This window comes from Dasypus novemcinctus, chromosome 11, assembly GCF_030445035.2.
Source record: "Dasypus novemcinctus isolate mDasNov1 chromosome 11, mDasNov1.1.hap2, whole genome shotgun sequence".
In the NCBI taxonomy this organism is placed as follows: domain Eukaryota; kingdom Metazoa; phylum Chordata; class Mammalia; order Cingulata; family Dasypodidae; genus Dasypus; species Dasypus novemcinctus.
In genome coordinates, this window is record NC_080683.1 from 20,179,686 (window position 1) to 20,196,136 (window position 16,451).

Sequence of the window (16,451 nt, forward strand, 5' to 3'; positions counted from 1 at the left end):
TCACTGCCACTATACCTATACACAGTTCCTCCCATCCTAGACTTGATGGAAAGAAGGTTTTGTTGCTTTCATTTGGATTAATATCTTTGCAGTCATGATTTTGAAGGCAAACTAATAAAGAAAAGCTAGCTTATTCTCACTCCCCCCACACACAATATATCTGTTGATCATTGCTTTAAAAAGTTGATGTAAATGTCTATGCTATAGTGATGATACTTTTATATTCAGTTTAAAGATGGGGAGATTTAAAGGTCATAGGTCATGCCAGTTCAGCCAAGGATACATTTTGGGTCAATGCCATAAAATATGTCACAGAATTTTTTGGCAATACAGAAAGAACAAGCTTTTTTTTTAAAAAAAAAAAAAAAAAGCAAAAGTGCTTCTAAAGCTCCTTTGGAGTAAATGACAGTTTTCAGGTTTACATCTGAAAGGATTATCAATACCATTTTCAAACACCAACAAAATAGACTGAACAGAAAAATCTCCCCGGAAGGAGTCAAGTTGAATCAGTCACTGAGCACTCCTAACCCTGTGAGACAACATCTAAATTTCAGTTTCAAATTACCGTAGTCTCTGATTCACCATAGGATGCAAATGCAGAACATGAAAGTATGTTTCATTGCTGATTAATGACAAAATCTGCTAGACCCTTTACCTGGAATCCAGATTAGGCTGTGGGATTTTCCAGAGGGCATTGTAGGAGAGGTTGCTGCTTTTGAGATCCAGGAAGGCAATTCATAAATCACTTCCCTTGGGATGGAACATTTTTGGTGGACTTTAGAGCCTTGTGATCAAAGTCCACCAGGCATATATGAATAGGTCATATGAGAGTTTTATTAAAAAGTGCAGTAATCCTGAAAATAGTCTTTAAAAATCTAGGTACTAGTAACAATGCATGCATAGTGCAGAACATTCGTAACTATTTGTCATAAAAATATGTGACTGTTGTTAAGTTGTTTACAGTCAACTTATAAAAATACATGTAATTCTGAATGGCAATAGTTAATCCCTAGCTCTAACCACAAACATATAATGATTAGGTTAGTATGGGAAATTGCAATGGATAATTACAAAATGGACAAAGCTCTCACCCTCTTGAATTGAATTGCAAGAATGTCTATTATAGGAGCTTCACTTGTCATAATTCTTCTTCTCACCTTACAAGGTAAAACCTAAAGTCTGAGGAAATAAATAGGAATCAAATGGGAAAGAGAACACGCACGTGATACAACTACAGGGGAGAATAATTCTTTCATAGAATATTCATGCACAACCTTCAAAGAAGTTCATGGTCATTGGGAGAATTCATGGGAAGACATTTAAACACACCTTTCAATTACATAAGTTAAGCATGGTCTTAGTTAGCAAGTGATGGCCTTTAACCATCAGAGGTTATGAATTAACTCTTAGCAAATCAACTAGATATTATCTCATGCAACAAATCTCTTTCAGTAATTTTGGTGAATACCTCTTTGAAGTTTTCTTTACCATCACTGAGAGTGGAGCTCATACAGTAATTTCTAAATCAAATGTAAATTCTGACCAGAGGAAACAAATTCACATTGTAATTTAAATCTAGGAGAGGTGTTTTTTTTTTTTTTGTCCAAATAAAATATCTCTTACTTTAAGGGAAAAGCTCTTTTGAATTAAATAAAATATTCTACACATCTGTGATATTTTCCACAAGTTTCTTCTCTTCTAAAAGTAGATTGGTCATCTGTTGGCAGTAGATAAGTTCCTAATTTGAACACCATACCTACTTTGCAAATGGGTAAAACAATTTTGAAATAACTACAAAAAGGTGCAGACAAGTTACCAAAAGACCGAGGTTGGGGAGGAGGGGGATGGATTACCTGCAAATCATGATCTCATATTTTAGGAAGTGTATTGGAATTCAGTAAATGGAATTCTTGGAAATATCTATTTCACAGTGATGCTCAGTTAGGGCTTAAATTGTTCTCTAGGAGTGAGCTAAGACATTTTGGGTAGCATATTAACTCTCCCAGAACAAGGAATTTCATTTCAGTAAATTATTGCTACAGTTCACTAAAGAGTACCATGGAATCCTGGAAAAGATAATGTGCCTTCCAAAATGCCACCCATCTAGTTATTTGAATAATGTAAAATTCATATTTGACTTACACTTTAATCCTTAAAGACACAACGTAAAAGAAAGTTGTTTTCTCCATCCAAACAGACACTGTTTAGATGGATAAATGATATTAGAGCTGTTGCTGTGATTTGCCAGTGTATGTATGCCACTATCCTCATATGAATTTGGCCACTGGCGTGCTTGACTTGTTCATTATAAATGAGCATATCAGTCTTCTTTGCCCGTGGAATAAGCTATGATAATCAAGAGAAAATTGACCCAAAAAGGCAAGAAAGTGGACTGATAGCTAAAGGAATTTCTCAGCCGGTTACATTCTATTTTTTGAAAGGATGTAAAACAAAACTTCACAATTGAGGAATAATCTATGAAAGAGGGAATGCCTCCCCCACTAAAACAAACAAGCCAACAAACAAAACCCCTCAAAAAATTCTACTTCAGATATGGGATCATGGTTTGGAGGTCTGCAGTGACAAAGACCAGTTCATCTCAGCAGAGGAGTTCATGAAGCAAAAGGTTAAGGTTATCTGTGACATGACTTTTATGTAGAAACAATAACCCGATGGTCACAGGTAATTCTTTTCATACCCAAATCTATAGACTGTCCTGATGAACACAAGAAGGCAGACATAGATCATTTCTACTGGAAAGTCAGTAATCTCAAGGTAGGACAAAACAAATTCCACTCATTAAAATAAGAATTTGTTCATATGTTTTTCATCCTAAAGACTATTCTTTCCCTTAAAGTTCTGGTAAACTCATTATTGGGAAAAACACGCACACTTCATTAATCTATCAACTTCATTTACAAACACTGCAACCAGAATTGAATGATTTTTATCTCTTTTTCTGAATTCAATCCAGAAGTATTTTTTAGGTTTTAATATTCAATTATATTACTAGCTGATTTTATAATCATTGGCCATTTGTTCAGTCCTACCTGAAAATTAAGTTATTTTACTGCTTGGTATGGAAAAAGCTTTTTAACTAGCAAATTTCTGTGACAAGAAGCACAGCGTTAATCCCAGTAAGCACGCAATACACTGAGTCTATCTGCTAGGGAGCAGTTTTAAACTTTAACTCAATGAAACCATTTGCCTCTGTACTTTTTTTTGAGAAAGAATCCAGCAGCAGTTAGTTAATATGCTACCTGTGGAGAGCTGTGATCACCCTGTGTGGTGGACCAGCTGAGGGGCACTTTCCAGGTAGCAAGAACAACGATATTACAGGAAGCTACAAAACAATATTGCAGTAGTTATAGTGACCACTACTACAGTGATCGTGGCCTGGGTTATTGTTCCAAATCTTAATGCAAGGAACACACTAGAGTTTATAGGATTAGAATATTTGCTTTATGCTAAGAACCAGTTAATATCATATGATGCGTGGGGATCGTTCATTTTACTCTATTTCACTCTTGCATTTCCTAATTATGTCTCCTTTCTCTTGTATGAATTATCTATATTCCATGGCAGTATATTTTCACCATATAAAATGGTAACCCTACAACTATAGAGTACCCCAACTCATACATTTGCATACCCTTAAACACGTACATATGGACAATATATGGAAAGTGCTCATTTGTAGTTGGGTGAGCTCTCTCAAAGCAGCTATATCAGCCTTTGCAAATACAGAGAGCCATTTAAAGCCAATGAAAAGCCACATGAACCATTTAGCTTTAATGTGAATTTTATACCCTGTCCACATGGTAATTAACTCAATTGCCTTTTGTCTTTTTGGCTAAGTCATCCAGTCATCCAAATTAAGCTTCTCAAAGGCTGGTAATGTGATATGCCAGATCTTATAGACTCATCTGCTTATTTTGCTTATCACACAATTGAATGACATCCTTGCTTCTAAAACATCTCAGCTGATTTTGAATGGTCATTAAAGAATCTATCAATTTGGCCAAGGTTGGTTTGACTTTGTAGAGAATGGCCAACCCATCTACAAATGTACACTTCCCTCCATACAAACCTCAATGTACACGAAAGACAAATCGAAGTATATGTATATATAATATATATACATATATATGTACACAAAAAGTGGATTGGGAAGTCCTTTGGTTTAGACGGGATTAAATATGTACTTCCCAAGTGCATAGGTTTCCTTTGACCATCCTGTTCAAAAAACAAGTATGAAAAGTGCCATGGTAACTTTGACATTTCTATGTCTTTTTTCCTACTTGGGAGAACCTCTTCCCTCTCTTCCCCATCTCTCCTAAACATATTTCGTTTAAGAGCAGTTAGTTCTGTTGGCCTTCTATCTTCCTACTCCATTGATTTGTCCATTCCTTGGAAGAGCTCTATGATCATGTCCAGAAACATATCCTTAGTGGAGAACAAGGTTTCAAAGAACTTTCATCCCTCTTTTTATTCTTTCTTCCTTCCAAGAAATGGGCACCTTGATGTGTCATAAATAATTCACCTATAATCTGACTTGCCTTGTTATCCCTGGCTAGCCCAAGCAGCTGAGGACTGAGCTATACTCGCCCTGCATCATTGTGCAATACTTGAAAAGAAAAATAATCCATTAGTCTATACCCTTCAGACTGTGGTGACATGATCAGGGTTCTCTTGAATTTCTATGCATTCAATTTCCTCTCTCTCCTTTCGTTTGGCACGTTTCTTTTTCTTGTGGTGCTTTTTGGAAGGGGGGAAAAAGGTTAGGAACACAGGTAAAATAACAAAACAGTGCAGAAGTGTGCAACCCCCAGTGAGCAGCAAGCATTTGAACAGTGTGAAGGTCAGGTTTGAAGGCACAAATAGGAGGGGGACCAACCCAATAAGAAAAGAAGTAACATTTTGCAAAATGGCTGTTCCATGCTCTTGCAGGGAGCTTTTTATACATTGTGTTCTGGTGTGCTCAGTTGCTAATACAAATGTGTAAAGCAGTGGTGCACAGTGGTCAATGGCGAAATTTAAAGTGTAGATAAGGCACAAGATAGAAATGCAATCCATGTCGACATTCCATAATGTCATTAAGCCCAGAACGCCCAGCTCAATTGAGGTGACGCTAAGAATTAGCCAGAAGTTTCCCAGAGGGTGGATGACGAGAAAAAAAGTCAGGACCAACACCAGGAGAACACCAAAGCCTGCAATCAGAACAGGCACTGTGACAGACAAGCCATAGTGGTCCATGAAAACAAAAGAGGGGTTGAACACGATGAATCGGATGCTCTTTGAGAGGGATAGAGGCCTCAGCTTTTCCAACACTTCCATGATTTCCTTCTGCTTGTCTCTGCTAGTCCTGGCCACCAGATACAAGCGAGAAGCAATGATGTTGTTTTCATCCCCTGCCTTGGAAAAGATGATATCATTCCGAAAATGCTGGAATTCTGGCTTTTTTAAAAAAGAGCTTTGCAGGACACTGATGAAGTCACTCTTGTTATTGGCACTGATGTTGCTGACTTTCAGGAACTGATAATATTGCTCCATCCAGGACACTGCAGTGAACCCACTGCAGAGCTTCCGTAGGTCCTCCTGGACGCTGCTGTTCCAGTACTCAAGGGGCTCATAGATGTAGAAGCCTATCACAGGGCTGTAGTTGCTGAAATATTTTTGCTGAACCATGGCATAGGAAACACTTGGAGAATCACTGGCTAGTAGATTGATGATGTTGGCTCCATCACTGATCTGCAAACATCCCATAAAGGAGAAGGACGCATAAATGAGATAAAGGATGACTACAAATGGCTTCACATAGATATTGGTAATCCATTCATTGTAATGTTCACGGAGAAAGTGCTGTATAAAGTGGTGCTGGTAGGGGTTCGTCTCATGATGGGAGGTCTGTTGGTGCCCATCACTCATCACTGCCTGGAACCACACAGGTTTGCGGTCCAGGTACTCTGCAGAAGGGATCTTACAGCAAAAGATGCTGTGGTAGCGGTTTTGCTCAAGTTGGCCAGCAAAGACCAGACAGGAGCCAAAGAAGGAGAAAATGTAGAAGTAGTTCAACAGAATGGAGACACACATGTTCTGACAGAAGACCTTCACAGCCTCTATATTTGTGAATGGGCTGGCACCCATGCCAAAGGTGATGAAGTATAGGGAGCTGGTCATGGTATAGGTGACCATCACATCAGAATAGGCATCTGCTACCCTATCTTTGAAGGGTAAATTCTCTCTGGTTCTCCGCCATCCAGACAGAAGCTCAAATACTCCTTTTGTTCCATGACCTAGTGTTAAAAAAAGAAGAACAATATATATATATATATATATTTAGTTTCTTGCTTTGATTAAGTGAATTTTTGCCAAATAGTACTTTATATTCTAAACTTCAAAGTGCTATGGACCCTCTGTCAGGCCACAAAATTTGAGTTCCGCAACAGGATATATTTGGTACCTATTTCCAGTTTATCTAGGTTCAAATTTATTGGTTTTCTAGGCTAAAGGAAACATTTATTGTCTGTTCTATTAATTAGACAAGTTGTGTCCATAATGTTATTAATACATTATTGAGTGATTTTCCCCACTGCATTCATATTGACTTCCCACATGGACCACAAATTGTTGAGGGCAGGAGCTGTTATTTGTGCATCTTCACATTCTCCTCAACATCAATTCAAGTGCTTGGTCAACTGATTGATTGATAATCCCTAACCCCCACTTCAAGCTGATTTATATACTGATTTAGGAAATTACAATATTATTTTAAAGACTTAAATATGGATTTAAATTGATTTTACAATATTGATAATCTGCTTGGTGGCCAAATGGCTTAGAAATCAATTCCTATAGATTTGATTAATGAACATTGGGATTGAATAAAGAAAAAAGTTGCCAGGCTGCATAAAAGACAGGGCAAGACCTTGAAAATGAGAGTTTTATGGCAAGAACTTTCTTCCTCTGGGCTCTTCACAGGGTCTTTTTTCATACAATGCAAATGCTTGCTAAATGTTATGATTGCCTCATTAAAGTGGATGAAGATGTATATCCAGGGGACCTGAATCTCTGGACTGACCATGTGATAGCCAGGCCCTGAGCCTCAACAGACTGGCAACTCCTATACTCTGTTTTATTGGACTTACCCTACTCAGCTAACATGGAGGTGAAGAAGGTCAACCACCACACCAGGGAGCCAAGAGTGCCTACAACTGAAAGCAGGAGGATTGCATCCAGCATCCATGTGAAATCTAAGCCCCCTCTTGATATAGATGTGGAGTGGACACAACCATTCTAAGGTCCATAGGATGGAAGAATAGAGTATGGATTAGAGTGGACTTACTGATATTCTATTCATGAACAATTGTGATTAGTAATCGAAGAAAATGTGGCATTTGGTTTGGAGAAAGTGGCCATGGTGGCTGCTGGGTAGGGAGTGGGAGGAAGAGATGTGATGTGGGGGCATTTTCAGGACTTGGAGTTGTCCTGGGTGGTGCTGCAGGGACAGTTACCGGACATTGTATGCCCTCCCATGGCCCACTGGGTGGACTGTGGGAGAGTGTGGGCTATGATGTGGACCATTGACCATGAGGTGCAGCGGTGCTCAGAGAAGTATTCACCAAATGCAATGAATGTCTCATGATGATTGAGGAGGTTGTTGTTATGGGGGGAGGATTGGGGTGAGGGGGGGTGGGGGGTATATGGGGACCTCATATTTTTTTAATGTAACATTAAAAAATAAATAAAGACCAAAAAAAGCAAAAAAAATGATAAGGAAGGTTGTTGATGTGGGAGAAGTGGGGGTGTGGGGTGTGGGGTATATGTGGGAACCTCTTATATTTCTTAAAGTAACTTTTTTGTGGATTTATGTATCTTTAAAAAAGACAATTTAATTAGAAAATATGTAAATAGAAATAAATAAAGCGTGGAAAAAATAAAGTGGATGAAGAGTGCTTCTTTCTATTGATTTCTGTACACTCTTAGATAAGGGTAAGTAGGCAAAAATATCCAGGAAATATTAATTGAGCATTTATTATGTGGCAGACTCTGTTAGGTACTGGGCTATTTCCAGGAACTGAACAGCTGTTAAGATACCACCACTTGCTCCCTTGATAGGTAGAGCAGAAAAAGAAGCAATTTTTTTTTTAAATAAAAGAAAAACTATTATACCATATCTGCACTTTCCCTTTTTTACGCTTCCCTAAATCGACTCTGTCAGTTGTCACCCACAACACATCAGGGTAACTTTGTAAGTGAGTGGAGACCTTCATAGAGCACTCTTGCCCTTGCAAGCATAACAATACTACACAGGAGCCTTTTCTGTGAATGGATACAAGCTGTGTTTGGGCTGATCTCCAAGAGATCCATTAGACCAAGATATAGCTTAAAGGCACAGAATGACCTAGTTTGAAAAATCCTGAAAAATGGACTTTATGTGGCACCTAGATATAAGAGTTATGTGTTAGAGATCTAATTCACTTAATGATGCATTAACGAACATATAATAATACCTGGGGCCTCCCTACAATCACTCTGAATTTATGCTGTGAAAGCAGCAACATGCACATTTAACAAGTTTATTTCCCAACTTCCTTTCAGCCACACGTAGCACATGTGACACCGTTCTGATCAATACAATGTAATCAGAAGTCATCTAAATGCCAGTTAGTAAAACTGAAGGAACCTTGTGCTAAATGACATCACGGAGCTACCAATAAGAGCCCTGGCTCCTGTACTCTGGAATTCTCTTTAAAGTAAGAAAACCAAATCTTCATTTGACTAAGCCACTATGAATGTCTACTATATGCAGCTGAACCTATTCCTAATTGAAAAATTCAGTTTTGTAGGTAAGTTTACATTTATCAAAACCTGTTTTGGGAAGTGGGTGTGGCTCAGGTGATTGGGTTTCTGCCTACCACATGGGAGATCCTGGGTTTGTTTTCTGGTGCCCGAACTGGTGCAGTGGGTGGGCCCGGTGACCTGATGCATCAAGGTGGTGCAATAAAAGAGACCCAGAGAGGAAACACAATGAGAGACACAACAAACCAGGGTGCTGAGGTGGCTCAGGTGACTGAGCACTTCTCTTCCACATGGGAAATCCTAGGTTCGGTTCCCAGTGCCTCCTAAAGAGAAGACAAGCAGACACAGAGCGCACACAGCAAATGGACACAGAGAGTAGACAGCAAGGACAAACAAGGAGGGGGTGGGGTGGGATAAATAAATAAAATAAACCTTTAAACAAACCTGTTTCATGGGGTCTAAATTTAATTATAGTATATACAGATTTTAATGTATATGACCCTAATCTTTAACTGTTAAGATACATTGGTCAATATATTTTGGTAATTATTCTTAATTATTAATTGTTATTGAAGGGAGCTAGGCATTGGTGTTCTTATGCCAAATGTAAATCCCATTTATTTTCCATAGTTCTCCTTTCTGGGTCTCTAGTCAAGAAGGATGTGATTATCGTAGGAGTCTCTTATGAATAGCATCATGAAATTTGAATTTAGGTAAAAGGCAAGGTTATTATTTTTTTTGGTTCTAATTTTTCCTTCTTTCATTTAATCACTAGCTCAACATACATGTGCAATTAAATTAAGTGTAATGATACTTAACAAACAACAGTGATTGCTCATATCTAACTTTGGCAAAATTTCTTAATCAAATAGAATCCTCACTGTCTAATTCTCTTGACTAAAATTTATTAGGATAATGGTTAGGGTAATTAAAAAAATTCTTTAATTGGAGCACCTCTCCTCAGAAATGAGGTCTCTTGCTATCTTTGTAGTCACTAGAGGAGAAGGCTACATGGCACCATGGCTAAATTTGGCTTGCCTTTGCTAACGGTCACTTTTATGGAACATTAGCACACAATGTAGGCCAGGTTTTTCTTTATATAGTATAAAGGTCTGTAAATGTGGGAAGATGATATTAAACCATATTAGGTCAAGTAACCACTTTAGACTGATAGAGATTGAATTCCAAAGTTTGTTTGGAAATGACATGGTTTACTCATAGGTTTAGATGTTTTACAGGGAATTCCTATTGATACACACCCCATTTGATTCTCACCATAATCTGGCCACATCAAAGCAGTTCAAGTTTATTACAAGCTACAGTTAGGTAGTTTATCACTGTCTTATGAACTTGCCATGCCTGATCTTCTTAGCTTTGCTCATGCTAATTTCTTCTGCTGTACAATACCTTCCTTTTCATTGCTGATTATATTAGAATTCTGTGGTCTGATAAGATTTAGCTCAATTCTCATCTTTTCCATGAAGCCTTATCTGACCATTTCTGATATATGGATTTTTTCCTTGATCCTTAAACTATTTAAGTAACTTATTTTAGCCCTCAATTACATGCTATTTTGCTATGGAACAAAATGATTTTCTCAGAATATGTTCTATCTCTTTGGTTAGATTGCAAATTCTTCAAGGTCAGGGAATGCATTTTATGTTACTTTTATACTCTGCAGAACATCTGGCAAAATGATAGCTATTCAGAAGATGCCCACTAACTTCTTATTGAATTAAAACAACTTCAGTGATTGATTTTTAAATAGTTCCACAAAAACGTATCCTTTTTAAAAAACATTTAATAAATTGTTTATTTGTAAATTAATAAATATGTTATACAGAGCCTAAAAGTTTAGACAATCAAGACTACATTATGGGAGTCCCATATATTGTATACATGAATTACTGTGATCGAAAACTTTTTTGAAGGCAAAATTAAAAATTAGAAAAAATTTTTTTAAAGGAATAGATGTAGACACTGAGGATGAAATGAAAGGAAGTGCCTTGACACTGTACATACAGGCAACACCTATTACAGTGATGAAAGGCGAAATGTTAAAAACAAATCTTTATAATATTGTTCATTTTTATTAATATACCAATTTATTTTTATTTTACCTTAGTATTTCTAAATTATATGTATACTTCTAATCTTTAAACTTATCACTATATTTCATTTTCCTATTAATTGAATTTGGCAATATATTAGGCTTCATTGTTGAAGGAGTTTTGAACCACAGAGAGGTTCAAATATGGCAAGGGAGGAACACTGGTGTGGGGTGTTATTGATGGGAGGGCACATGGTTGGGAGGGAGTTCTCCAGGGCATGTACATAGGGGGCATAAAAATGTTTGGCTAACAGTTACAAATGACAATTGAGGGAGTGCTGAGTTCCTAACCAGGGGAGCTCTATCATGTTCCTCAATGGAAGAGCAACAATCCACCAAGTGCAACGGCAAAGAACAACAAACAGGGATTTTCCAACAATGAGCCCTTGATACTGATGACTATGCTTATGAGTCTATGTGCCTGAAATATGAACTAGGCCTAGAGCTGCCGGGTGCCTAAGAGTTACTTCCTGAGAGCCTCTATGTTGCTCAAATATGACCACTCTCTAAGCCAAACTCAGCATGTAAATGCATTACATTCCCCCTAGTGTGGGACATGACTCCCAGGGATGAGCCTCCCTGGTGCTGAGGGATTACTACCAAGCACCAGCTGGTGATGTAAATAGAAAAAGACCTTGAATAAAAGAGTCAACTCAGACTAGCAGAATATCTCAGCCCACATGTGGGATCATGTGTTAAAAACTCCTTTTTGACCTTGAATTAAAGGGGGAAATGGCAAAAACAAATGAGTTTATATGACTAAGAGTCTTCAAAAAAGAGTCAGGAGGCCATTAGAGGGGTTACACGTATGCATTCCTCAGGAGGACCCCAGAAACAGCCAAAGTGGATACAACCCCAGGTACTGATTCTCCTGAGGGCTATGGAGGCCCACAGGGATATGGTCATGGCAGATAGCTCTGGAGCTCAGTACCATGTCAGTGGGCCCTACTTTGGAATTTGTGGCCCTGAGTGTGATGGAGTTAGATTCAGATGTGACCTTTCTACACATGCCTTTTCTGTCACTTTTACTGAACCTTTGGTTGGTGCTAGCGTTGGTGTATACTCAGGAGACTTGAATCTCTGGACTGTCCTTGTGCCAGCTGGGCCCTGAGCCTCAGCAGAGTTGCAACTCCTACTCTCTGGTTCGTTGGACTTACATAGGTCATCTAACAGGGAGGTGAAGATGGTCAATCACCACCCCAGGGAACCTAGGGAGTCTACAGCTGCAAGCAGGAGAATTGCATCCATCATCCATGTGGAATCTAAGCCCCTCTTGATATAGAGGTAGAGTGGACATCACAATCCCAGGGCCCACAGAATGGAGGAATAAAATATGGATTAAAGAGGATTTACTGATACTCTATTATAAAACTTTTGTGACTACTAATAGAAGAAATTGTATCATTGATGGGGACAAAGTGACCACAGTAGTTTCTGAGGGCAACTTCCCACTCCCTAGTGGGAAGAAGAAATGTGATGAGGGGGCCTTTTTGGGACTTTGGAGTTGTCCTAAATGATATTGCAGGGTCTGATGCTGGACATTATATATCCTGCCATAACCCACTGAATGTACGGGGGGAGAGTGTGAGCTACAGAGTAAACTATTATCCACATGGTGCAGCAATGCTTCAAAATGTGTTCATCGAGTGCGATGAGTGTGCCACAATGATGGGGGAGGTTGTTAGTGTGGGAGGAGTGGGGTGGGGGATGGGGGGCATAGGAGAATCTCTTATGTTTTTTTTTGTAATGTAACCTTTTCGGTAATGTATGTATCTTCAAAAAAATACAACTTACAAAAATGATGGGGGTGGGGAGTAGTGTGTGGGTTATATGAAAACCTCATGTTTTTTTAAATGTAACATTCTATGTGATCTATTAACTTTAATAAAAATTTAAAAAAAGACTACATTAGTAATTTATAGGCATTTAGAATGAGATTCCACTTGCAAATATATTTGTTTTGTAAACAGCATAATCACTGCATATATATACTCTGAGTGTGCATCTCATTTATACTAACTCTCCTTAGAAAGGATATATTCTGCTTAGTTCTAATTGAAGTATCATAAATTCCAAATTAAGTTTCACCATTTTGAGAAAAACTCTGTCTCAAGTACTGATACCTTCAGCCATGTTTTCTACTTACATATGTATACATGGTTAAATTGTGTGTGCTTGTGCTTTTGTTTTTCTGAAGTCTATAACAATCTACTGCTAATAACAGATACACAAAGGTGCTGTGTAAAATTATATTCTTTCTTACTACTTACTCTAAAATTCATTGTATGCTTATAACTTATGTTAATTGTTTTTAGAAGAGCTATACATTATTCAACTCAATTCAATATATTTATATAAATATTTATTTGGATTTTGCTATATAAAAGGAATTACACTAGCCAATATATAAGATATAAAGGTAAGCAAGAAATACAATCTTTTTCAACGTCTTTCAATGCAGAAAGTCATTTTTACTTGGATAATTCTGAGACAGAGATCATCAATTCTAATGCAACTTGTTGAAAATTAGGGATTCAGCGTGGGACATGACACCCGGGGATGAGACTCCCTGGCAACGAGGGACCACTATCAACTACCAACTGATGATGCAACTGGAAAATGACCTTATACGGAAGGTTCAATGTGGATCAGCAGAATATCCATGTCTACATAAAATACCATGACTTTAAAATGCTGTTTGACCTAAAGTAAGGGGGAAATGGAAAGGAGAAATGAGTTTATATGGCTACGAGTTTCTAAAAAAGAGTCTGGAGGCTGGCAGAAGGATTGCCCTCATGCACAACTGAGCAGAGTCAGAGAGACAGATAAAGCAGATACAACCCCCAGATATTGGTTCCTTTGAGGGCTAAAGAGACCCATGGGAGTTATGGTCATGGCCGATGGGGTTAACTACCAGGGCAGATGGCCCCTCTTTGGAAATGGTGTTTATGTGTGATGAATCTGGACTCAGATGGGATCTCCCTTCATAAGACTTTCATGCTAATGTGCTGGAGGTGCAGTTAATGTTGGGGTTTAAGATATATTTAGGGGATTTGAATCTCTGGACTGACAATGTGATAGCCAGGTCCTGAGCCTCAACAGACTCCAGCACCTACAATCTGATCTATTGGACTTACCACACTCAGCTAAGATGGAGTTGAAGAAGGACAACCACCATACCATGTAGCCTAGAGTGATTACAACTGAAAATGGGAGGATTGCATCCAGCATCCATGTGGAATCTGAGCCTCCTCTTGACATAGAGGTGCAATGGACACAACCAATCCAATGTCCACATAGAAGAGGTGGCATTGGATTGGGAAAAGTGGACATGGTGGACGATGGGTATGGGGAAAGGCAGGAAGAGATGAGAGGTGGGGGCGTATTTGGGACGTGGAGCTGCCCTGGATGGCGCCTCGGGGGTGATCACCGGACATTGTAAATCCTCACAGGGCCCACTGGATGGAATAGAGGAGAGTATGGGCCATGATGTGAACCATTGTCTATGAGGTGCAGAGGTGCCCAAAGATGTACTTACCAAATCCAATGGATGTGTCATGATGATGGGAACGAGTGTTGTTGGGGGGGGAGAGGGGGGGTGGGGGGGTGGGGTTGAATGGGACCTCACATATATATTTTTAATGTAATATTATTACAAAGTCAATAAAAAAAAAAACACTAAAGAAACAGGGAAAACGTTTAGGAAGAAAATATGACCAAAATAAGATGCATTTTTGTAGATATTATGTCTAGTTTTATTTAATGTGCAATAATGCTGTAATGTGAAAATCAATGAAATAATTTACTTATTTTGAATGCTCAATAATGCTTATTAAAGACTTTATAAAAATGCTAGGAGCTCCTTAGGTTTTTAGATATAAAAATAAACTTAAATCTAAAATAACTAAGCACAAGATCAATGGGTTTAACTGAAGGGAGTGACAAGTGTCACTTGTTTAACCCAAGGTTTTTCAAGCTTGGCAGTATTGACATTTGGACCAGGTAATTCTTTGCTGTGGGAGGCTGTCCTGTGCATTGCAGGATATTTTATAGCATCCCTCCCTGGCCTCTATCCACTAGATGCCAGTAGCATCCTGCCCATACTGTCAGTTTTGACAACCAAAAATATCTCCAGACAATGCCAATTTACTCCTGATTGAGAAGTATTGGTTTAACCCAAATAAATAAACATAATATGTACACCCATGCACATACACATATAATTAATCACCTTATTCTGAATATAAAATCAAGGATATAATCCCATAGAAAATCTGGGAAAGGTAGAAAAATAATGGAGAAAAATTATTGCATAACCTCACAACCTAGATAACTGCTATTAACAATTTTGCATATTTTTTCTATTAATTAGTTGATTAATTAATTTACTCAACTCTATCCATCCACCCATCTCTCCATTCATCTCTCCATCTAGATAGATAGATAACTACATAAATAGTTAACTCACAGAACTGTATTCCTTCCAAGGAGAAATTAGAATTTGGACGTTCTTGCTGCTATGTCCAGTAGGTTTGTCAACTGTGGAGAGCCTGCTTTCTAATCCTTGCAGCATTTTTTCAGTCTCTAGGTCTGGGCTTCTATCTTGGTCTCCTACTTTTTATTTTGGTTCCCATTCTGAGGATGGAACAATTTCAACCATGCTTGAAAGGAACCCTAGCTCCCTTCCTAGCTTTTTCTAATAGCATCTTATTCCCTATTGTTCCATCCTTACTCTGCAAGTCCTGTTCCAAATTCAAACAAGGCATGCTGGTGGCTCTCCATCTGAGATGGTAATGCGTGTATCAGGCATGAGTGTGATTTGCTCCATTGAACAAGGTCCTCAACTATTTTCATTATATTAATTCCCAGGAACCCAGTTGTAGCAGTTTGATATTATAGATGAATTTCAAAAGGAAATATTGGATTATGTTTTAAACTGATCTTTTTCTCTGGGCATAATATATTATATTGGATTCAGAGGTTTACTTGATTAAGTAATATGCCAGTCAGGTGTTAGGTCCCCGCCCTTTGTGGGTGGGGACTCACAGATAAAAGGCATGGCAAAGGACAGAGTTGAAGGTTTTTAATGTTGTTGGAGTTTTGATGTTGGAGTTTGATGCTGAAGTCTTAAACTGGAGCCCTGGGAAGAGAGGAACCCTGAGCCTGGATAGAAGCAAGTCATGGGAAGGGAGGAACCCAGGAAGCCTGAACCCTGGCAGATGTCAGCAGCTATCTTGCTCTAACATGTGGAAATAGACTTTGGTAAGGGAAGTAACTTACGCTTTATGGCCTGGTATCTGTAAGCTCTTACCCCAAATAAACACCTTTTATAAAAATTAACTATTTCTGGTATTTTGCATCAGCACCCTTTTGGCTGACTAATATACCAGTCTTGACTGTTCTTTGATTCTGTCCCATTTTCCCTCCAATTAAGTCCTACCTAAGAGCTCAGTTTGTTTTATCAATGAGTTTATTCAAGTTCTTCCTGGTGAGAGAGATATATATGCAAGCAGTTAACTGAGGAGAACGGTAGAATTGC

The 16,451-nt window shown here is 38.4% G+C and overlaps 1 protein-coding gene across 2 annotated transcripts in view; it reads right to left on the bottom strand.

The window, feature by feature from the left end:
• Nucleotides 1-1,587: 1,587 nt before the first annotated feature.
• Nucleotides 1,588-16,451, bottom strand: part of PTCHD4 (patched domain containing 4) — a 190,272-nt gene continuing 175,408 nt past the window's right edge. For both annotated transcript variants that reach the window (XM_023587187.3, XM_004452791.3), the window contains one exon: nucleotides 1,588-6,296. In XM_023587187.3, the coding sequence (XP_023442955.1) occupies nucleotides 4,663-6,296 (1,634 nt within the window). In that variant the 3' untranslated portion in view covers nucleotides 1,588-4,662. The remainder of the gene's footprint in view (nucleotides 6,297-16,451) is intronic.